This window comes from Urocitellus parryii, chromosome 6 (assembly GCF_045843805.1).
Source record: "Urocitellus parryii isolate mUroPar1 chromosome 6, mUroPar1.hap1, whole genome shotgun sequence".
Classification (NCBI taxonomy): Eukaryota; Metazoa; Chordata; class Mammalia; order Rodentia; family Sciuridae; genus Urocitellus; species Urocitellus parryii.
The window spans coordinates 22551098-22574656 of NC_135536.1; the positions used below are offsets into that span (position 1 = coordinate 22551098).

The 23559-nt window shown below is 36.4% G+C and overlaps 1 protein-coding gene across 1 annotated transcript in view; it reads left to right on the forward strand.

Annotated features, from left to right (window-relative positions):
• The window catches only part of Sel1l (SEL1L adaptor subunit of SYVN1 ubiquitin ligase), a 63485-nt gene that overhangs the window by 27619 nt on the left and 12307 nt on the right, over window positions 1-23559 (forward strand). The window contains exons 7-17 of the mRNA XM_026400619.2: window positions 2068-2121; window positions 2218-2277; window positions 4000-4081; window positions 4410-4564; window positions 6361-6417; window positions 7850-7918; window positions 9760-9837; window positions 11070-11132; window positions 21549-21636; window positions 22193-22341; window positions 23055-23220. Of these exons, the coding sequence (XP_026256404.1) occupies window positions 2068-2121; window positions 2218-2277; window positions 4000-4081; window positions 4410-4564; window positions 6361-6417; window positions 7850-7918; window positions 9760-9837; window positions 11070-11132; window positions 21549-21636; window positions 22193-22341; window positions 23055-23220 (1021 nt within the window). The remainder of the gene's footprint in view (window positions 1-2067; window positions 2122-2217; window positions 2278-3999; window positions 4082-4409; window positions 4565-6360; window positions 6418-7849; window positions 7919-9759; window positions 9838-11069; window positions 11133-21548; window positions 21637-22192; window positions 22342-23054; window positions 23221-23559) is intronic.

The following is a 23559-nucleotide window of genomic DNA, read 5'->3' on the forward strand; positions in this document are numbered from 1 at the left end:
AAACTGAGAAAGTAACATTACTTATGTACCACCAAGACCAGAGCATACTGTGTTAGAAGTAGGGACAGTTTATGCAGAATGTCCTACATCTGCATCTTAATAATGTTCTTTTATTTCTGCATCCCCTATATTTCCTATAAATTGGATATTATAGCTAAAGGCTGATTAATTCAAGTAAAATGTTTTTGGCTAAACTACATTGTAGAGGATGTTCTATATTCAGATTGCATTACATCAGTTGATAATATGTGTTAATGTTATCAATTAAAACATTAGTAATGCTAAGATTAACATCTGGGTTTAGAAGTCCATCACAGTTATTTAAACGTCTTTTTAACTCAGATTTATGCAACTTTGGGATTTGTCTAAAGATAAACCAAAATGTCTAATCACAGAATAAGTCTTATTTCAGACTATTTAAACAATAACAGGAAACGTAATCATTATTTTCTATATATCTTAATACCTAATGCATCTGTAGCTCTTTCTAATTCTCAGTTTTAGTTTTAAAAAGGTTATATTTTGATTTTTCCCCTTTGTTTCAAAGCTTTTTTTCCCTTTATTAAACTAGTTTTTATAATATCATACATATATTACATATATTCTGTCTTTAGAGGCATTCTGTTCTCAAGAATGGTTTTACTTATAAAGCAACATTTTACTCTAATAATTGAACCCTACAATGACACAACAGTTTATACATTGCAAAGCATTCTTTCCATGGTAAATTCTAGGTGATGCAACTTGCAAAGCTCCGAAATCATAGTGGCTTGACACTACCAAGAGTTGTTTCTTGCTCACACCATGTTTGATAGAACTCCTACTTGCATCACTCTTCCAAATGATGACTCCTGGTCATAGGCTATTTCCATCCTGTAGTTTCACCATCAGGATCATGGGTTTCCAAGCCATCATGAAGGAGAAAGAGATGGGAGAATCTCTGGAATGCTTTTAAGGGCCAGTCCTAAAAATAGTTTCTATTCCTTCATGCCATGTCCCAGGTCCTACCTAACTATACAAGAGGCTGGAAAATATAGAGGAGCTTATGGATTTTGATGAGCAGTAGCATTCCCTGCCGCACTTGCATTATAACTTTCATATCATGAAGGATGATCCATAGAAGGCAAAGAGTAGAACTTTACCAATGCATTGTGTTTTGTGGTTTTTCTTAGAAAATGGTAATATACTCTACCATTGCAGAGTGACCTTTCTCCATTGACCCTTTGCTGTCTTTTTATTCCTAGGATAGTTTTATCTTGGTAATCCCTTGTCCATGTTCATAGAATGTCTCACTCCATAGAGAGAGATGTATGTTGATGTAACAACATGAACGTTGTTTTGTCTTCATGATGGCTCTTCATGAAGAAGAAGGAGAATCATATTTAACTGTGTTTGGCTTTGGTTTTCTAGTTTATATTTTATTAAATTGTCTTTAATATTCAGACTAAATTCTGACTTGTTTAAAGTTCCATTGAATTGTGTCATTTAAAATCCTGAATACAAGCTGGACACAATGGTGCATGCCTGTAATCCCAGCATCTTGAGAGGCTGAGGCAGGAATGTTGTGAGTTCAAAGCCAGCCTCAGCAATAGCAAGGCACTAAGCAACTCAGTGAGACCCTGTCTCCAAGTGAAATACAAAATAGGCCTGGGGATGTGGCTCAGGGGCACTCATCCTGTAGCTTCACCATTAGGATCATGGGTTTCCGAGCCATCCTGAAGGGGAAAGAGATGAGAAAATCTCTGGAATGCTTTTAAGGGCCAATCCTAAAAACATCCCCAGCCCTATTTTGTATTTTACTTGGAGACAGGGTCTCACTGAGTTGTTTACTGCCTTGCTATTGCTGAGGCTGGCTTTGAACTCTCCACATTCCTGCCTCATTTTTAACCAAAAAAAAAAAACCTGAATACGTATCTGAGGCTCTTTAATTTCATTTTTATGAATACTTGCATTCAATTTGTTTAGCATTTAAAGACTCTTGCATTTTTTCATAGTGCATAGAATTGTGTCTGTCTTGGATAAGTTTTCACCAAAGAAAGAATTCTTATTTTCATCATTTTATTTCAGGCTCTTGGCTTTCTCTATGCCTCTGGACTTGGTGTTAATTCAAGTCAGGCAAAGGTAACACTATTTAACTTAAACTTATTGTATATTATAATTTGAAGTGAATAAACATATGCCTATATTCAGTCAAGTGTTATTTTTGTTCTTTCATAGGCTCTTGTATATTATACATTCGGTGCTCTTGGTGGCAATCTAATAGCCCACATGGTTTTGGTAAGTAATGACTTCAGTAGAAGGCTAGTAGTGGTTTACAGTGGCCACAACTTTTCCATCCTTCAAGACTGAGATTTACTTAAAACCGTATATTCTGTTAAATATCCTTCACTTTCTTGTTAATGAAGATAACAAATTTAATCTCCATATGGATGAAAATTTGTCTGAGTTGGAATTGTCAGAGTAATTTTTAGATTGGTTTATTGTAGATTTTACATTTAATTTGACCAAGGATTTACTGTACAAAGAACAGTGTCAAATAAAAGACTTAAGAGTATCTCATTGTGTTACCAGAAAGCATTGGTCACTTAAATGACTTAGTGGTAAATATATAATCTTTACACCAAATTCTTTTTCTGCTCAGATGCTTAATCTGCCTTCAACTATAAACTGACTTTAAGTCATATGACTTCATTTTTTTTCTTTTTGTAGTTGTAGATGGACAGAATGCCTTTATTTTATTTGTATATGGTGCTAAGGATTGAACCCACTGCCTTACATATGCTAGGCAGGCGCTCTGACGCTGAGCTACACAGCCTCATCCCTCATATGACTTCTTACGCATGTTACTGTGTTTCAAATGAAGATCAGTTAACTCTTGCAGGAATGTAAAGGATTGAATAAGTGGAAATGAGAGTGAAAGTAGGGAAAGGATCTAGAGACTTGGTCATTTATGGGATATGAGACTTAACAAAAAAGGAAAATGTAGTTTCCTAGCAAACTGGATAGATCCTAGATCATTTTACCTGTGTGTATTCAAAACTATTTAACTGTTTATTGGGATTCCAAATATGAATAATGTATAGTGCTTACCCTGAACAAGCTTTTAATCTAAAAAGGGAGACATAAGGAGGCATTACAGTACTCTACACTGAATGTGAGAGAACACTGGTGTTGAAAGGGAACAGGATTTACAGAGATATTTCTGAGGAAAGAATCAAAGTGTTTTTGCTTTTATGGATTTTTTTTAGTAACATTTGTATTAAATAAATGGAAGAAGCAAAAGGCCACCCATGCAGTGATGCAGTAAATACAGAGGGATAACAACCAGAGAAAAAGTGGCATTTGCAAGGGAATGTAAGCACATAAGCTGTGCGGGAAAATGGGAATCATATAAAAACTGTGCCTAGGAGCTTCTTGTTCTGTTATAGAGCTAAACTGCTAAAGGAAATAAAGTGGAAAACAAAGGTGATGCTCTAACTTTCTGAACATTTCTAATTTCAATCATGTTTTTTTCATTTGTGTAGTCTATAGTAACATTTATTTCTCTAACAGTAGTTGAAAAGGTCCTTTCTGGTGAATTTTCAAGAAACATGAAACATTAAATTTTTTGTATAGCAAATATATGTTAAATATTTTATAGAAACATTTAAAACATTAACTATATACATGTTATTATACAGTAATGCCCTAATGATAAAATTAAATAAGATTAAATTGGTTCTAAGAAATTTTCTCTTATGATTTAAGTGCACACATAAAGTTCATGGCATTTATTTTGATTGCTGTAGGGACTTTATTGCATAGTTCCTAACTATAGTGTGCTTGTTGGAGTTGCTAAATAAAGGACCTTAGAACAAACAAAGCTAAGCACACTCAGAATGTACTTTGATCAAAAGACAGCAGAATTACATTCTGAGTGTGCTTAGCTTTGTTTGTTCCAAGAAAAATGTCACTGAATCATTTGAAACTTCTGTCCTCTCACTTAAAGGTGTCTTTCAGGGTTACAGGTACTGGGCTGGCATTGGAGTCCTCCAGAGTTGTGAATCTGCACTGACCCATTATCGTCTTGTTGCAAATCATGGTAGCTATTTTTTTTCCTTTCACCTTCCAGGAAAAAAAAAAAAATTAAATTTAAATACATTTATTTTTATTGTAGTATTTGAAATTTCATGAATGGCTGTTTTAAGTAAATTCATTCTTAAACCTAGTTGATTGAGAAATATTTCTTAAGAATTTTGCTTTGGCTTCTACTTTTTAAATATTTTGTGGGGGAAATAGGTCTGATTTATTAATTGATGACTATTTTGTAATGTGTAGACCGCTATAGAAACAGTTTCTTTAAAATCATGTTTGGCAACTGGAATCCTTCTGACTTTCCTTTCTGTTCTTACTTTGTCCTCCTATTTCAGTTGCTAGTGATATCTCACTAACAGGAGGCTCTGTGGTACAGAGAATACGGCTACCTGATGAAGTAGAAAACCCAGGAATGAACAGTGGAATGTTAGAAGAAGATTTGATTCAGTATTACCAGTTCCTAGCTGAAAAAGGTGATGTACAAGCACAGGTATGTGTTTATACATCTCATGGAATATCTGATTAATATTTTAATATGGGGAGGAGAGGCAAGCATTTACTTCTATAAGTAGCGTTCTCATCACTCTGAGCAGTTACTTGCTACGTATTCGAGTCACATAAGGAACATTAAAAGAAATACTAAGGGTCCCACACTATGGAAAGATTTCATTTGGGTTTATCTAGGATGGGGCCTAGGCGTTGATAGGTTCCTAAAAGCTGGCCATATGACTTGCCCCGTGCCCCACAGTGGGAAATCACTGCTTGAATGGAGCAGCATTGACCCTGATGATGAGGCTTTTATTGGAATCAATAAGAACAAACACTGTCAGTTTCCCTAAACAAGAAGTCTCCAGAAGCTCTATAGAGCTATTTACTATTTATTTATGCTTCATGGGGGTTTTATTTATTTATTTATTTATTTATTTGTCAGTGAACCTTTAATTAATTTATTTATTTATTTATATGTGGTGCTGAGACTTGAACCCAGTGCCTCACACAGGCCAGGCAAGTGCTCTATCACTGAGCCACAACCCAGCCCTCATGGTTTATTTTGATGATAGTAAAATAAAAAGAACTTCAGCATCTTTTACCTATTACAGTTGTAGTTATTTCTGATTTAGAACATATAGAAATAAGTAGTAGATGCTTATTAAGAACAATTAGTTTAAGGCTAATGGAAGGAAGTCTTAAGTTGCTTAAGTTGTTAAAAAAAGAAAGAAAAAACTATAGTGAAAAATAGATCCAAATCTTAGCTCATGGAAATTGCTACAAAATTATCTTGTCTGATTAAGCACCTTTCTTTAAAAATGATATATTTTAGCTTAAATTTTCTGTTATATTTATCTTTATTTTCCATGTTTCCATGTTTACTTTCCCTCTTGGTTTGAGTGTTGTTTGCTGTTGTATCTCTTCCCCTCCACTAGCATGGTAGTTGGACATCCTTTGGGCACTCTTCCATCCTAAGCATGTAACTTGCATCCTAAGCACTTTTAACCATTGGCTAGGACACCACCAAATTCTTATAGCACTCTGTGTTTATATTATATATATTTTTAAATTCACAAGGTATTGTTTTATACAGTTCATATCAATTTAAATGTATTCATACATTTGCCTTTTCATTGCATTTTATTTATTATTGTATCTCTGAACTTCACAGATATTTGCTCTACTTAGCTGGAAATCACCCTTTATTGCCTTTTAGCATGTTCACTGGGGATAAAATTAAGTTTTAATCTGTCTGCAAATACCTTTATTTCACTCCCACTTCAGAAGGATACTTTGTAATTTAAAGAGTAACTTTTAGCTCTTAGAAAATTTAGGTTGATAATTAATATATAAATAGCAAATTAGATAATGATGTGAATTATTAGATAATTATATTTTTTATTAATTTTAGAGTAATATCAGGATTTAAGACTAAATGTGTAGTTTTTGGTTTTGTTTTCTTTTGGGTTTTTTTGTACTAGGGATTGAACCCGGGGTGCTCTACTACTGAGCTACACCCTCAGTTTATTTATTTATTTGTTTGTTTGTTTGTTTATTTATTTATTTATTTTGAGGCAGGGTCTCAATAAATTGCCTTAAATTTGAAAATCATCCTGCCTCAGCCTCCCTTTAGCTGGGATTACAGGTGTGCACTGCTATGCCCAGCTTAAATGTCTAGTTTTTTGAGTTAGGAACAGAAGCTTTTTAATCACCAAATAGTTTCTGGTTGGTCTGATGTTGATAAATTATATGCTAGTTGCTACCACCTGCTTTTGCCTTGTTTTCACTGATTTTCAGGTTGGTCTGGGACAACTGCATCTGCATGGAGGGCGTGGAGTAGAACAAAATCATCAGGTAACTACCCTGTTCCTGTGGCTTTACACCTCACCTTGTATCAAGAAATCATGCTCCAGAAGTATTTTTTGCTAGTCAGTGCCAATATCAAGTTTGTGTCATTTAAATACGTATCATAAATAAGCTTTCAGGATCTACCTAATCCCTGAGGAAGCAAAATAATAAAAATGTAAATATGCCTCAGTAGCTGTGGGATTGGAGATAAGATTGCTTGTAGAGAATGTAAAATAAGAACAGAGTAAAAAATGAGCCCTGAAAAATTTAAATGTTTAAAAGGTCAACTGATAGGGGCTGGAGCTGGAGCTCAATGGCAGAGTACTTGCCTAGTACATCTGAGGCACTAGGTTCAATTCTTAGCATCACAAAAAAAATAAATGAATGAAGTAAAGTCATTCTGTCCATCTACAATTACAAAAAAAAAATTTAAGTCAGCTGATAGAATAAAAATCAACAAAGAAGACTTAGATGGCACAGGTAGAGAGTTAGGAAGAAAACCAGGAGAGTGGCATCTTGTAAGCCAAGCTAAAAGAGTGTTTCAAAACAGGAAGGAGAATGTGTGGACTATGCCAAATGCTACAAAGAGGTGGAATAAGATGAGGGGAAATTTTTATTGGTAATAATGTGAAGATCATTGGTGGCTTATAGGCTTTCTTTCTGAAGTACCATGGATGGAAGGCAATTAAAACTGATTGTAGAATGAATTAGAGTGCCTATAGACAATTAATTTGAGAAGCTTGGCTATGAAGCAAAATGGCTACCAGGAGAAAAATTGGAGACCTGAAAGATGCATCTTATGTGCTTGGGGTTGATTTGAAGGGGAAAGGATCAGAAAGAGGGTTAGAGTAAATCAGCAAGAGAGAGAAGGAATAATCAGTGCTACAAGGTCCTTGACAAAGATGGACAGTATAGTTGACAGTGGTGATGAGGGATTTCTACAGATGCCAGTATGTTTAGTTATAATTTTAGGTAGTATCTGGAATTTTTCTCTAAATAGTACAAAAGGAAATTATATTTCTTTAAAGAACTATGAAAATACACTCCATACCTTGTAAAGACCTCTTAGGTTATCAGTAGTGAGGTAGATAAATAAGTGAGCTTCAGTCAGGTGTTTTTAGGTAGGCTATTTACAAACATTACCAGTAAATAACACAAGTCTTCTTGGGTCTGAAGTTTAAGGAACACAAGAAATTTCTTGTAGCTATAATTATAAAGTGATTTAAAGATAAATAATACCTTGATGTAGCTATCAGGTGAAATAAAACTTCTGGATGCACAGATTTTCATTTTGATATATTGAAAACTAGGTGTTCTTGCTCTTAAAGCCACAGTGATATAACAAATTTTGTTTGTTTTAGTGTTCCTGAAATAATATGCTTTGGCTAAAATAGATTCTATTAAAAACTAATTATTTTCATAAATTCTTATCTCACAGAGAGCATTTGACTACTTCAATTTAGCAGCTAATGCTGGCAATTCACATGCTATGGCCTTCTTGGGAAAGGTACTGTACATTCTGTGAATTTGTTATGTAACAGTAAGAGGTGTTTGCATAGTAAACACATACTATATTCAGGAACTACTATTTACCAAAAATAAATTGGAAATAAATTCTCCAATATAAATAAATAAACTGTCCAGTGCTGAGGGTGTTGTATCTTAAGATAAGTGCTATTCTGAGGCCTTTTCTTAGGCAGCTTAAACATCCTGTATCATTTGTTCATCAGTATGTTAATTCCATGTTGAAATTAGCTATCATTATCAGAGCACCTACTTTGTGTTTCTTATGTGAAACAATAGGGAATTTATCCTTTATCCATACATTTTTGCTAAGACCATCACAGTTTCCTGTTGGCCTTCATGCTGAGACAGAGTTTGTTGGAATTTATCTGCAGGCCTTTTGATTATCTTAAGTATGACAGTCATGACCCACCTGTCAATTGAGTTCCTTTTTTCAGCAAGGCAACATTTTTATCTAAAGACTTAATAATTGATTCCATGTCATGAGCTGTATCAAAACTTTTATTATTTTGAAAATTAACACACTATAAACTAATGGGTATTTTCAGTGGAACCAAATCTAAAGTAAGGAAGTTCAGATAGACTGTATCACAAAGACTTTTACAGATAGGAAGATCTCAGCAGCCACATGATCACAACTAGTTAATTGAGGCCTGGAAAGTTCATATTTAAATATTCCAACATTGTAGCATAGAAATTGGTATTTCTCCAACTGTTTTTGTTAGGCATTTAAGAACTTGTCACTCTCTAGCCCTTTTGGCTCTTGCTCTGAATTACTAATTAACCCTTTCTCAAAAAAGGAAAAAAAAATCCTTTATTTGTTATTTTCTTAATGTTTACATGGATAAAAAACATCCTTGGCCATTCTGTTTTCCTTTCTCTTGGCTTTTTATTCTGTTCCATATATGATTTTTAATGGTTAGTGTATTAAAACTTTTTAAATAACCTTCTAGTTATTTCTTGAATGCTGAACAAAGACCCATCATTTAGCTTATCCATGGGAAGCAATGGGTGAGGAGAGGGAGGAGTAGACACTACTGACAATCTCCTTGTCCTTGTTCAGTCACTCATCTTATCCCAAAGGTTCAGCGTCCCTGAGTAGAATGAGAAGGAAGATTCACCTAAACGTTAAAAGATTTCTTCTCTTGAGATGGATCTTTGAGCAGATGTTATATATTCATATTCATAGATAAATCATAAATTTGATATGACACCAAATATACAAAAATATTAAAATGTTAGCACGTAAGAGTTCGCATTTAATTCTAGTATCTTATAGGGGATTCTAAACTTTGTGAAGAGATTTTATGTGACCTAATAGAAACCAAAGTGAGATAAGAGAGAATTATAATTGAGAGAGGGTGTTTTAGTCAGCTTTTTCACCACTGTGACTAAAAGACCCACCAGAACAATTGTAGAGGAGGAAAGGTTTCAGAGGTCTTGCCCATAGAAGGCTAACTTCATTCCTCCAGGCTCGAGGTAAGGCTGAACATCATGGTGGGAGCATGTGACAGAGGGAAACAGCTCACATGGTGATCACAAAACAGAGAGAGAGAGTCTTCATTCTCCAGATACAAAATATATGCCCCATAGCCAAGCCCCCAATGAACCACTTCCTCCAGCCACACCCCATCTGCCTCCAGTTACCACTCAAGTTAATCCCATTAGGGATTAGTTCACAGATTAGGTTAAGGCTATAACCCGATAATTTCTTCTCCAAACCTTCTTGCATTGTCTGACATGTGAGATTTTGGGGAGACACCTTACATACAAACCATAACAGAGGGTTATAGCTCTAAATAAAAACTGGGGTATGTTTTCCAGATGTATTCAGAAGGAAGTGATATTGTACCTCAGAGTAATGAGACAGCTCTTCACTACTTTAAGAAAGCTGCTGACATGGTAAGATTTAATGATTTTTGTTTTAAAACGTGTGCTATATTGTTAATGTTTAATAAATAAGTTTATTATATTGAAGGATTAATCATAACTATTCATGCCAAAAGTTGATTAAAAGTGCCTAGGTCAGTATAATTCAAAGACAAAGCCTTCCCAATAAGAAGTAATTTTTAATATTTTAATATTTAACTATATTGTTAAATATTGATTCTATTTAAGTTTCTTTGAGAAGTTTTCCTGATCAGGGAAATCTTGATTATTCACATTGGAATTGGGAGTTATATAATCTACCTTATTTGTACTGCAACTTGAAGTTTAAAAACTTACATAATTGGATTCATTTGGTAATCATAATACATAGATTAAGCTTTCTTTAACCCAAGGAAAACTGCGCATGAATACCTGAGACCCTAGGTGCCTCTGGCATACACATTTCCTTCTCTGTCAACTGCATGCCACTCTACTAGATGTCAATTGAGTGCTTCCCAGAGGAGCACTGTGACTCCTTTTTTAAGATGTCTTTTATTGCTGTAGGTTCTGGGTGGATTCTAGATTATTGTCCTTTGAGTCTCAAAACCATGATTAAGTTAGTTCCATGACATATTGTTATTATATGATATTCTTTCTTTTTGTGGTGCTGGGGATTGAATTCAGGGCCTTGTGTATACTAGGCAAGTGCTCTACCACTCAGCTACATCCCCAGTATTATATGACTGTTGACTCTACCCTATGACATCATCCTTCTTTATGGGGTAAAAAGTTGGTGATGAAAAACTACCACAAACGTGTGACCTTTTAGCTGGGTGCAGTGGCACATGCCTATAATCCCAGTGGCTCATGAGGCTGAGACAGGAGGTTTTCGAGTTCAAAGCCAGCCTCAGCAGTGGTGAGGCACTAAGCAACTCACACCCTGTCTCCAAATAAAATACAAAATAGTGCTGGAGACGTGGCTCAGTGGTCGAGTGTCCCTGAGTTCAATCCCCAGTACCCAAAAAAAAAAGAGACCTTTTAATTCTGAATGATTTTTTTCCTTTGTAAGCAAATTATTGATAGTCCCCAAATATCTAAAAGTCAGCCTTATGATTAGTCTGATGAGAGGGAGAAAGATTGTTTCGAAATGAAAACTGTTAAGACATGTTTTGAATGTGCTTGAAAATAATTTATTTTATAGTTATTTATTCTTGCCTATTTTTAGTGAATTCTTTTTGCTTTTGTCTGATTTCTCTCCTTTGCAGGGCAACCCAGTTGGACAGAGTGGTCTTGGAATGGCCTATCTCTATGGGAGAGGTGTTCAAGTTGTAAGTGTTCTATCTGGCATTCTGACTTTAATAAGCAGTCAGCTGATAACGGAAATATTTCTTAACTAGCCCAGTCAGCCCATGTAAGACTGTTCCATGGTAACCAGATCTCAGCCTTCCTTTTCTTTTTGTCGCTGAATTTGGCTCACACCCCAGCTTGACTATCTTCTGAGCATGGCTTCATCTCTGACACTGTCTTAAGGGGCGAAGTGTTTCATTCTTCATCTCTGCTCTCTACCCTACTCACTTTTCCCATTTCTGCAGGACTTAGGCCTCCCCCTTATCATTTTCTTTACTTAAATCTAAAAACACGCCTAAGTCTCTTGTTTTGGAGAGGGAAAACTCCTCATTCTGCCTTTTGCTCCTTCTACCTACCACCTCTCCTTTGCAAATAATGAATTTTACTAAACTACTACCATCACTCTTCAATCTTTTTGATTTATTTCTGGTTTTTAATTTGAATTACTTTCTCTATTGATTGACTATTCTTTTAGTGTAGTTCCTTCCTTTGCAGGTTTTCACTTTTATTTTTCATTTCTTCATGAAATATCTTTATTGAGTATATTTTGTAATGCAGACTTTCTAGTTGTGATTTCTTTTAACTTTTGTTCATCATAAAAGGTTTTTATTTCATCATCAATTCTGAAGTTTAATTTTGCTGGGTATAGTATTCTAGACTGGCATCCATTTTCTTTTAGAGCTTAGTATATATTCTTCCAAGACCTCCTATCTTTGAGGGTCTGGGTTGAGAGATCAGCTGAGATCTGAATTGGTTTACTTCTAAACATTATATGTCGTTTTTCTCTGGCAGCCTTTAAAACTCTATCCTTATTCAGTGTGTTAGGCATTTTCATAATAATGTGCCTTGGTGTGAGTCTGTTGTGATTTTGTATATTTGTGGTCCTAAGCCTCCTGTATTTGATTTTCTATTTCCTTCTTTAGGTTTGGGAAATTTTCTGATATTATTTCATTGAAGAGATTGTGCATTCCTTTCATTTACACCTCTGAGTCTTTATCCCAATAAATGTTAAATTTGGTCTTTTTGGATTATCCTGTATTTCTTATAAGTTCTGTTCATGGTCTCTTAACATCTTTTCTCCATGATCAAATTTGTTTTCTTTTTTTTTTTTATTGGTTGTTCACAACATTACACAGCTCTTGATGTATCATATTTCATAAATTAGATTCAAGTGGGTTATGAACTCCCAATTTTTACCCCAAATGCAGATTGCAGAATCACGTCGGTTACACATCCACAATTTTACATGATGCCCTATTAGTAACTGTTGTATTCTGCTACTTTTCCTATCCTCTACTATTCCCCCTCCTCTCCCCTCCCATCTTCTCTCTCTACCCCATCTACTGTAATTCATTACTCTCCTTGTTTATTTTCCCATTCCCCTCACAGCCTCTTATATGTAATTTTGTATAGCAATGAGGGTCTCCCTTCATTTCCATGCAATTTCCCTTTTCTCTCCCTTTCTCTCCCATCTCATGTCTCTGTTTAATGTTAATCTTTTCTTCCTGCTCTTCCTCCCTGCTCTGTTCTTAATTGCTCTCATTATATCAAAGAAGACATTTGGTATTTGTTTTTTAGGGATTGGCTAGCTTCACTAAGCATAATCTGCTCTAGTGCCATCCATTTCCCTGCATATTCCATGATTTTGTCATTTTTTAGTGCTGCGTAATACTCCATGGTGTATAAATGCCACATTTTTTTTATCCATTCATCTATTGAAGGGCATCTGGGTTGGTTCCACAGCCTAGCTATTGTGAATTGTGCTGCTATGAACATCGATGTCGCAGTATCCCTGTAGTACGCTCTTTTAAGGTCTCAGGGAATAGTCCGAGAAGGGCAATAGCTGGGTCAAATGGTGGTTCCATTCCCAGCTTTCCCAGGAATCTCCATACTGCTTTCCAAATTGGCAGCACCAATTTGCAGTCCCACCAGCAATGTACAAGAGTACCCTTTTCCCCTCATCCTCGCCAGCACTTGTTGTTTGACTTCATAATGGCTGCCAATCTTACTGGAGTGAGATGGTATCTTAGGGTAGTTTTGATTTGCATTTCTCTGACTGCTAGCGATGGTGAGCATTTTTTCATGTACTTGTTGATTGATTGTATATCCTCCTCTGAGAAGTGTCTGTTCAGGTCCTTGGCCCATTTGTTTATTGGGTTATTTGTTATCTTATTGTCTAATTTTTTGAGTTCTTTGTATACTCTGGATATTAGGGCTCTATCTGAAGTGTGGGGAGTAAAAATTTGTTCCCAGGATGTAGGCTCCCTATTTACCTCTCTTATTGTTTCCCTTGCTGAGAAAAAACTTTTTAGTTTAAGTAAGTCCCATTTGTTGATTCTTGTTATTAACTCTTGTGCTATTCGTGTCCTTTTAAGGAATTTGGAGCCCGACCCCACAATATGTAGATCGGCGCCAACTTTTTCTTCTATCAGACACAGAGTCTCTGATTTGATATCAAGCTCCTTGATCCATTTTGAGTTAACTTTTGTGCATGGAGAGAGGAGGGGATTCAGTTTCATTTTGTTGCATATGGATTTCCAGTTTTCCCAACACCATTTGTTGAAGATGCTATCCTTCCTCCATTGCATGCTTTTAGCCCCTTTATCAAATATAAGATAGTTGTAACTTTGTGGATTAGTCTCTGTGTCCTCTATTCTGTACCATTGGTCCACCCGCCTGTTTTGGTACCAGTACCATGCTGGTTTTGTTACTATTTCTCTGTAATATAGTTTGAAATCGGTATATCACTATACCGCCTGATTCACATTTCCTGCTTAGAATTGCTTTTGCTATTCTGGGTCTTTTATTTTTCCATATGAATTTCATGATTGCTTTATCTATTTCTACAAGAAATGCCATTGGGATTTTAATTGGCATTGCATTAAACCTATAGAGAACTTTTGGTAATATCGCCATTTTGATGATGTTATTCTGCCTATCCATAAACAGGGTATATTTTTCCGTCTTCTAAGATCTTCTTCTACTTCTCTCTTTAAGGTTCTCTAGTTTTCATTGTATAAATCTTTCACGTCTTTTGTTAGGTTGATTCCCAAGTTTTTTTTTTTTTTTTTTGAGGATATTGTGAATGGAGTGTTTTTCCTCATTTCCGTTTCAGAAGATTTGTCGCTGATATACAGAAATGCCTTTGATTTATGCGTGTTGATTTTATATCCTGCCACTTTGCTGAATTCATTTATTAGTTCTAGTAGTTTTTTTGTAGACTCTTTTGGGTCTTCTAGGTATAGAATCATGTCATCCGAAAATAGTGATAATTTAAGTTCTTCTTTTCCTATTTTTATGCCTTTAATTTCTTTCGTCTGTCTAATTGCTCTGGCCAGTGTTTCGAGAACTATATTGAATAGAAGTGGTGATAGAGGGCACCCCTGTCTTGTTCCAGATTTTAGAGGGAATGCCTTCAGTTTTTCTCCATTCAGAATGATGCTAGCCTGAGGCTTAGCATAGGTAGCTTTTACAATGTCGAGGTAAGTTCCTGTTATCCCTAGTTTTTCTAATGTTTTGAACATAAACGGATGCTGTACTTTGTCTAATGCTTTTTCTGCATTTATCAAGATGATCATATGGTTCTTATCTTTGAGTCTATTGATGTGGTGAATAACATTTATTGATTTCCGTATATTGAGCCATCCTTGCATTCCAGGGATGAATCCCACTTGATCATGGTGCAAAATTTTTTTGATGTGCCTTTGTATCCAATTCGCCAGAATTTTATTGAGGATTTTTGCATCTAGGTTCATCAGAGATATTGGTCTGTAGTTTTCTTTCTTTGAGGTGTCTTTGTCTGGTTTCGGAATCAGGGTGATGTTGGCCTCATAGAATGAATTTGGAAGAGCTCCCTCTTTTTCTATTTCCTGAAATAACTTGAAAAGTATTGGTATTAATTCTTCATTAAAGGTTTTGTAGAACTCCGCTGTATACCCATCCGGTCCTGGGCTTTTCTTGGTTGGTAGTCTTTTGATTGCTTCTTCTATTTCATCGATTGATATTGGTCTGTTCAAATTGTGTGTATTCTCCTGACTCAGTCTCGGCAAATCATATGACTTAAGAAATTTATCGATGTCTTCACTATCTTCTATTTTATTGGAATATAGGTTTTCAAAATAATTTCTAATTGTCTTCTGTATTTCTGTAGCATCTGTTGTGATATTGCCTTTTTCATCCCATATGTTAGTAATTTGAGTTCTCTCTCTTCTTCTCTTTGTTAGCATGGCTAAGGGTCTGTCAATCTTGTTTATTTTTTCGAAGAACCAACCTTTAGTTTTGTTAATTTTTTCAATAGTTTCTTTTGTTTCATTTTCATTGATTTCTGCTCTGATTTTAATTATTTCTTGCCTTCTGATACATTTGCTGTTGTTTTGCTCTTCCTTTTCTAGGGCTTTGAGATGAAGTGTGAGCTCATTTATTTCTTGGTTTTTCCTTTTTTTGAGGAATGACCTCCAGGTGATGAATTTCCCTCTTAAAACTGCTTTCATTGTGTCCCATAGATTCCGATATGTTGTGTCTGTATTTTCATTTATCTCTAAGAATTTTTTGATTTCCTCCTTTATGTCTTCTGTAACCCATTGATCATTCAGTAACATATTGTTCATTTTCTATGTGATGTAGGATTTTTCCTTCCTTCTTTTATCATTGATTTCCAGTTTCATTTCATTATGATCAGATAAAATGCATGGTATTATCTCCACCCCTTTATATTTACTGAGGGTTGCCGTAAGGCATAATATATGGTCTATTTTTGAGAAGGAACCATGTGCTGCTGAGAAAAAAGTATATCCACTTGATGATGGTTGATATATTCTATATATGTCAGTTAAGTCTAGGTTATTGATTGTGATATTGAGGTCAATAGTTTCTTTATTCAACTTTTGTTTGGAGGATCTGTCCAATGGTGAGAGAGGTGTGTTGAAGTCACCCGTAATTATTGTGTTGTGGTCTATTTGATTCTTGAACTTGAGGAGAATTTGTTTTATGAACGTCGCAGCACCATTATTTGGTGCATAAATATTGATAATTGTTATGTGTTGTTGGTGAATGTTTCCTTTTAACAGTATATAATTTCCTTCTTTATCCCTTTTGATTAACTTAGTCTTGAAGTCGATTTTATTCGATATGAGGATGCCCACCCCTGCTTGCTTACGAGGACCGTGTGCGTGGTATATTTTTTCCCAACCTTTCACCTTCAGCCTCTGTATGTCTTTTCCAATCAGATGTGTCTCCTGGAGACAGCATATTGTTGGATTTGTTTTTTTAATCCATGTTACCAGCCTATGTCGCTTTATTGGAGAGTTTAAGCCATTAATTTTTAGAGTTACTATTGATATATGGTTTGTACTTCCAACCATGTTTGATTATTTATCTTTTTTTTTTTTTCTAATTTAGTTTGTTTCTCCATGATTAGCTTTCCCCTCTTCCTCTGTCTTTACCGAGGCACTTCCCACTGATGGTTTTGGTTATTGTTTTTCATTTCTTCCTTGTGTAGTATTTTGCTCAAGATGCTTTGCAGTGCTGGTTTTCTGGCTGCAAATTCTTTTTGCTTTTGTTCATCATGAAAGACTTTTATTTCGTTGTCATACCTGAAGCTTAATTTTGCTGGATACAGAATTCTTGGTTGGCATCCATTGTCTTTCAGTGTTTGAAATATGTTGTTCCAGGATCTTCTTGCTTTTAGCGTCTGTGATGAAAAATACGTTGTTAACCTTATTGGTTTACCCCTGAATGTAATCTGCCTCCTTTCTCTTGTAGCTTTTAATATTTTCTCTTTGTTTTGTGTATTGGATATCTTCATAACAATGTGTCTTGGCATTGGTCTACTGTGATTTTGGGTGCTCGGTGTCCTGTATGCATCTACAATTTGTATATTCGTTTCCTTTTTTATTTCTGGAAAGTTTTCTGTAATTATTTCATTCAGCAGGTTACTCATTCCCTTGGTTTGAATCTCTGTGCCTTCCTCTATCCCGATGACTCTTAAATTTGGGTTTTTTTATGTTATCCCATATCTCTTGGATGTTTTTCTCGTGATTTTTAACCAGCCTTTCTGAGTTGGCTAGACTCTTTTCAAGATGATATATTTTGTCTTCATTATCTGACATTCTGGCTTCTACTTGCTCCACTCTGTTAGTGATACTCTCATTTGAGTTTTTAATTTGGTTTATAATTTCTTTCATTTCTAGAATTATTGTTTGATTTTTTTTATAATCTCTATCTCCTGATAAAGATGCTTAACTTCTTCTTTTATCTGTTTATGTAATTCAGTTTCAATGTATTCTTTCACTGTTTGAATTTGCTGTCTTGTATCCTCTTTAAGGTTCCATTCCATCTGTCCAAGGTATTCCTTTAGTTCCTTATATGACCATTTTTCTGATGGCTCTAGGTCCTCCTGAATATTTAGGCTGTCCTGCATTGTTTGTACTCCTTTTCTTCCTTGCTTTTTCATGCTGCTCATGTTACTTCTTGTTCTGTTTGACTGCTGAGTTACTGTTTACTCCTATAAATTTATTTGATGCTTGGGAGGAAGGGTATTGGAAGGGAAGGGAAGAAGTCACTAAAGAGAATGAGAGTAAGCCGGTAGAATTCAAGGAAGGGGGAATAAGAGAATTGAAAAGACAAAAGAAAAAAGGATAGAAAAGAAAAAAAATTTTTTTGAAAAAATAATAATAAAAATTAAAATTTAAATTAAAAAAAATAAAATATAAAAATTTTAAAAAAAAATTTAAAAAACGACAAAAAATGAAAATAAAAACAAAAAACCCCAAATTAAAAAAAACAACAAAAAATTAATAAATGCAGTCTTAGAGTTTGATTAACTTCTCTTCCAGTAGGTGGAGCTGTGCCCACTGGGTCAAGCTTCTCCTCTCAATAGGTGGGAACCAATCACTGTGCAGCAGCTCTTCCTCCCAGACTGGGCGGGTCTCCAATCCTGAGTGCCTAGGGTCTTCTCTTGTGTCTAGTCGCTTCCCCACTTTCCCTCAAGCCAGGCCCCACTCACCGGTGACGCTCACCACAATACTGGCTACACGCCAGGTCTGCTGGTCCTGGGAGCTCTGTTTTCATGAACGCCTGGGCACACTCTTCCTGTTTGCCTCCCTCAGACCCTAAGTTTGTAGAGCTTGGGGCTGAGAACCCCCAGCGAATTTGCTTGCCCTCCGGTAGCCACGCCCCCAGTAGCTGGTGCAAGGGACCCCAGTTGTCAGCACTGGTGGGAGCGGTAGCCAGGAGTTCCGTGCCGCGAGTCCCTCTCCACTCCTGATACCCTTGGTCTGGCTATCGAGCTCACGGGAGATCTGGGAGGGGCCCTTAAGGTTTCCCCGCTGTGTGGAGAGGGAAGGCTAGGGGATTACACACCTGTTGCTGCTGGTTTCAATGAATTTATCTCCTCCGCCGCGTTTTGGTGATGTCAGTTCTCTGCCATGGTGGTATCCCATGCAAATAGTGACAGTTAGTTCCCTTTGCCGGGTGACCAATGCAACGGGTGGGTCCTGTCTGTCTCTCCCAAGCCCCGTTTCAATCCTGTGGCCACTGCCTATGCAGGCTCGGTTGGCATTAACCACCGTAGGATCAGAAGGGCCGACAAGTTGTTTCGGCAGGATCGTTAGTGCTGAGTCACAGTGGTTTGGCTGTGAGAAGCAGGCGCACGAGAGCTTGAATGCAGCCGATCCCAGCTCGGTGTGTGTTCTGAGAGGCCCAGACTGTTCGCCCCAGATCCACGTCAGCTCTGCATTGCCTAGTGATCCTGAGCAAATAGCATTTAGACAGTTTACGACTCCCTATGCCCGCACAGCTGAAGAGGTCAGAGATTTGATCTCTCCGCGCTCGCTGCCATATTACTACCTAGGCATTTTTCATCAAATTTGTTTTCAAGATTGTATATTTTGTCTTCATTGCCTGAAACTCTTGTCTGTTGGTGAGATATTCAACTGAATTTTTTTTTGTTGTTGTTACTGGGAATTGAACTCGGGCATTCTACCACTGAGCCACATTCCCAGCCCTATTTTATATTTTATTTAGAGCCAGTGTCTCACTGAGTTACTTAGTGCCTTGCTGCTTTGAACTCACAATCCTCCTGTCTCAGCCTCCTGAGCCACTGGGATTACAGGCATATGCCACCGCACCCTGCTCAATTGAATCATTAATTTACTTTATTGATTTCTCCCTTTTGAGGATTCTACTTGATTTTTTTTTGTTTTTCCTTTTTTTTTTCAGAATCTCTCTTTATTGAAGTGATCTTTGACTTCCTATGTTTTCCCTCTGATTTCACTCCTTATACTGTCCTTTACTTGACAAATCAGTTTAATTATGTACATTCTAAACTCGTGCTCTGTCATTTCTTCCACTGTAGAGTCTATGGATTCTATTATTGGAATATCTTGGTTTGTTTGAGGCAGTTTGTTCCCTTGCTTTTTCATGTTGTTCATGTGTCTACCCATCTAACAGTGTGGATCTAAGGCAGTCAGGTTTCTACCCTGTGGACTTACAGTGTACCTAAAATTTTCCAGTACCTCAATGTTTAGGGGGAGACAAATAATAATAACAACCAATGCAAACAATATACAAAATTAAACCAAATAATTCCTAATATGACATCTATAATGTTAATTATCACAATAAACAGAAATGATATGATCAGTTATTACCTACAATAAAAACAGCAAGTTGGCAAAATGGTTTACAGTTTCAAATGGTGGACAAGAGAACAGAAGTGATATAGAATGTGATGATTATTAGGGAGGAAGAGAGAAGATAGAAGTGAAAAATAAAGGACAAGTGAAAGAGAACAATAGAGATTGGCTGTTAGTAGAAGAAAAGAGAGAATCAAGGGAAATAGGTAAGAAAATATATAAAGTAAAAATATTTTTAAAAATAAAAGTAAAAGAATACAAAACTTAAATACACTAATCAAACATCCTAGTTCTCAAAGAACTAATCCATGGAAAACAACTGGCTTCACAAATGCTAGAAATGAGAAGAAAATCCGAATATGTATAAATGTCCATGTACTATAAATGTCACAAACAGATGAAAGAAAAAAAAAATCTTGATGAAAAGTTAAAAGAATTCTTTCCACTGGAATTGAAAAGATTCTCAGCTTCTCTTCTCAGCAGTTTTAGGTAGGGTCATCTGGACCGCCATGCTCCACCATCTGGATTGCTGGAGTGAGAGGGGTAATCCCATAAGTAGAATTCCTGGAGGCAGGGTTTAGGTTTACATGGACTTAAGGCTCTTTGCAGAGTGCCAGTTGGTCTGGAGATTTTTAAATCAGCACACCTCCAACGCCCAGTACGTGCTTCTCCACACTGAAGACTATACCCCAAGGAATCTCCCCTGGGTTCCACTCATGTGGTGGGAGTGTGCGAACCTCACATTTTCAAACTGTATATCCTGCACCCACCTTTCCGAGTTTCCGGCCAAATAGATGAGTCTATTCTCCCAGCCTGTTCTACAAGCAGCAGAATGGAGGGGTAGGGGTAGAGGTGCGTGGGTTGCCACAATCAGTTGTCCCCTGTGTAAACCTCTTTCCACATTTGATGTTCTCCTGTTCACTGAAGCACACTTTATGATGTGCAGTGTGTTTACTGGGCCTGTATTTTGAGCCAAACTCAGGTTTGCCAGGTATTGGCTTTCTTAGCTACTGGCCCCCATGCCTCAGCTGCAAAATGCTTCCTTCCTTTATCCTCCACACACTGTCTGGAGAGAAGGTGGCTTCTTTACCACACAAAGATATTGTGCAACATACCTGTGGAGCAGTGTCCTTGATCTTTAAATGCTCTGTACCCAGACGTGCCTCAGACCTCCCAAAAATGTAGGTTTCTTTAATTCTCTTATCCCTCCACTTTGCTCACAGAGGGACCACCCTGGCTGGTGCTTTTGGCCCGACCATTGCAGCAGCTCTGCTTCTGGAGATTTCTGTCTTATTTTATTATATCCAACCTCCTGAGTCCCAGATCTGCTTTGAACATCCAGTTTTCCAGTGAAGTCCCTCCACCCCCTGCTTTTTTTGTTTGTTTGTTTTTGGTTTACCCACCTTGCAGAGAAGCTGCTTTATTGGTTTCATGCCACAGAGGAGCCAGGAAAGCAACCTCCTGTATCAAGAGTGATTATTTCTTACTTCCTGGTCTGGCATTCTTCTAGTATTCATGCTTTCTGAGAGCAAATATACAAATGTTTCACAAAAACTCTATTTTTTACAGTCCTAAATCTTAATCCAACTCTGTGACTTGAAGTATCTATGTATTATTAAAAAAAAAAAATTAGAAGGTCTTCCTTTTAATGACTCTTCAAAGTTAGGTTTTTTTATTTGCTCATTCCTTACAGTGAATGAATCACCTATATTCTGAGTGTATCAGCCTTTTGAGCTTTTTATAATTTGACATCTTTTTCTGCAGAATTATGATCTGGCACTGAAGTATTTCCAGAAAGCTGCTGAACAAGGCTGGGTGGATGGGCAACTGCAACTTGGTTCTATGTACTATAGTAAGTCGTAACATTGAAATTTATCATGAATACACCAAGATCTAAACTAACCTATTTTTCACTAGATGGCAGTATGATATGGAAATGGGAACTACACAATTCTGGCTAATTAATGTTCTCCCAATTCAATTATTTGTGCATTTTATTTTTCATTGTAAAATTATTTTAATGAATATTAATCTATATTAGCCAGGTTCACATATTTATATTTAGAAAATATAAATATTTATAAATATAATAATAAGGTATATTAATAATATAATAAATATTTATATTTAGCAAATATGTTATTCTGGTTAATGTAGATTAATATATATTAACATATGACCCTTTTTTTTGGTTGAACCCAGGGGTGCTTAGCCACTGAGCCACATCCCCAGCCCCTTCCCCTTCTTGCTGAGTTGCTTAGTTCTCACTAAGTTGCTAAGGCTGGCTTTGAACCCATGATCTTCCTGAACATAGGACTTTCATTAGAGTTTATTCTTCATAGGGAAGGCTTCTCTGACACTTTAACTAAATCTTATTTAAGAGTCATGTGATTTTTTTTTTCTTACAGATGGCATTGGAGTCAAGAGGGATTATAAACAGGCCTTGAAATACTTTAATTTAGCTTCTCAAGGAGGCCACATCCTGGCTTTCTATAACCTAGCACAGATGCATGCCAGCGGCACAGGTGTAATGCGATCATGTCACACTGCAGTGGAGGTAAGGGATTTTCTAACAATTTGTATGGAGGAAATTATTGGCCCAATAGGAAGGCCTACCATTTTAGTTCTTGTTTCCCTTGCATGATTGTTTTTCTACAGTACAAAAAGACTCAGCCTATTAGCATTGATATACTGAGGGAAGACCCTGGGGATCCATGTGTAACTATTGTACCTATTTAGTTTGTCTGTTCTTATTAACATCAGTGTTTGTAAGAGCAGATGTTAGTGTGTGGTATCTCTCACCTCAAATAGCATCTGATAGCATCAGAAAAAAAAAAGTATTGTTGAATAAATACTCCAAAGGGGAATGCTAATATCTCTTAATTGGAAATTTTCCTCTTCAGCGCTCTGAAATGCTATGAAACTTCAAAGTGACATTGATAAATGCTTAGCAAAGTTTCTAAATCTTTCTGTGCTTTAGTGTCTTCACTTGTAAAAGAGGGCTTCTAAAAGGACTTACCTCATAGGATGGCCCTTCATCAACCTCTTAGGAGGAATAAATATGTTAATATCCATAGTATATGTAAATCATTAGAACATCACCTGTTCAGAGTAATGGTATATAATGTTCTTATTTTTATAAGCCTGTTTTTCTCTTAAGGGTAGATGAAGGTGAGCTACTAGAGATTCAAAGAGCAAATTTAACAATCAGTTGTAGTCAGGGTACAGAGTTATTTTTTGGCATGTTATTTTTCTTCTTTCCTCTTCTAGTTGTTTAAGAATGTATGTGAACGAGGCCGTTGGTCTGAGAGGCTTATGATTGCCTATAACAGCTATAAAGATGGTGACTACAATGCTGCAGTGGTCCAGTACCTCCTGCTGGCCGAACAAGGCTATGAAGTGGCACAAAGCAATGCAGCCTTCATTCTTGATCAGAGTAAGGTTAATTTTACTCCTGCCTCAGGCCTAAATGCATTCAATATCTTCTTAAAATAAAGCAAGTAATAAAACACTGGATTTTCCCAACATTAGATCCCCAGAACTGGCTCAGTAATTAGTCTCATTATCCGTATTATAAATAGAACATGTTTCAGGAAGTTTTGACATCCAGAATTCACTGGCTTATTTGAACTCAGTGCGTTTATTCCAATACTTATTTAATCTAGTACGTATTGTTGTGGGGAGGTTGCTCAGAAAACACACCAATTCCCAGTTTTGTTCAAATTGAAGAGTCTTTATTTAGCCAGCCGGCCAGGGACTGACCCCCACAGGACCT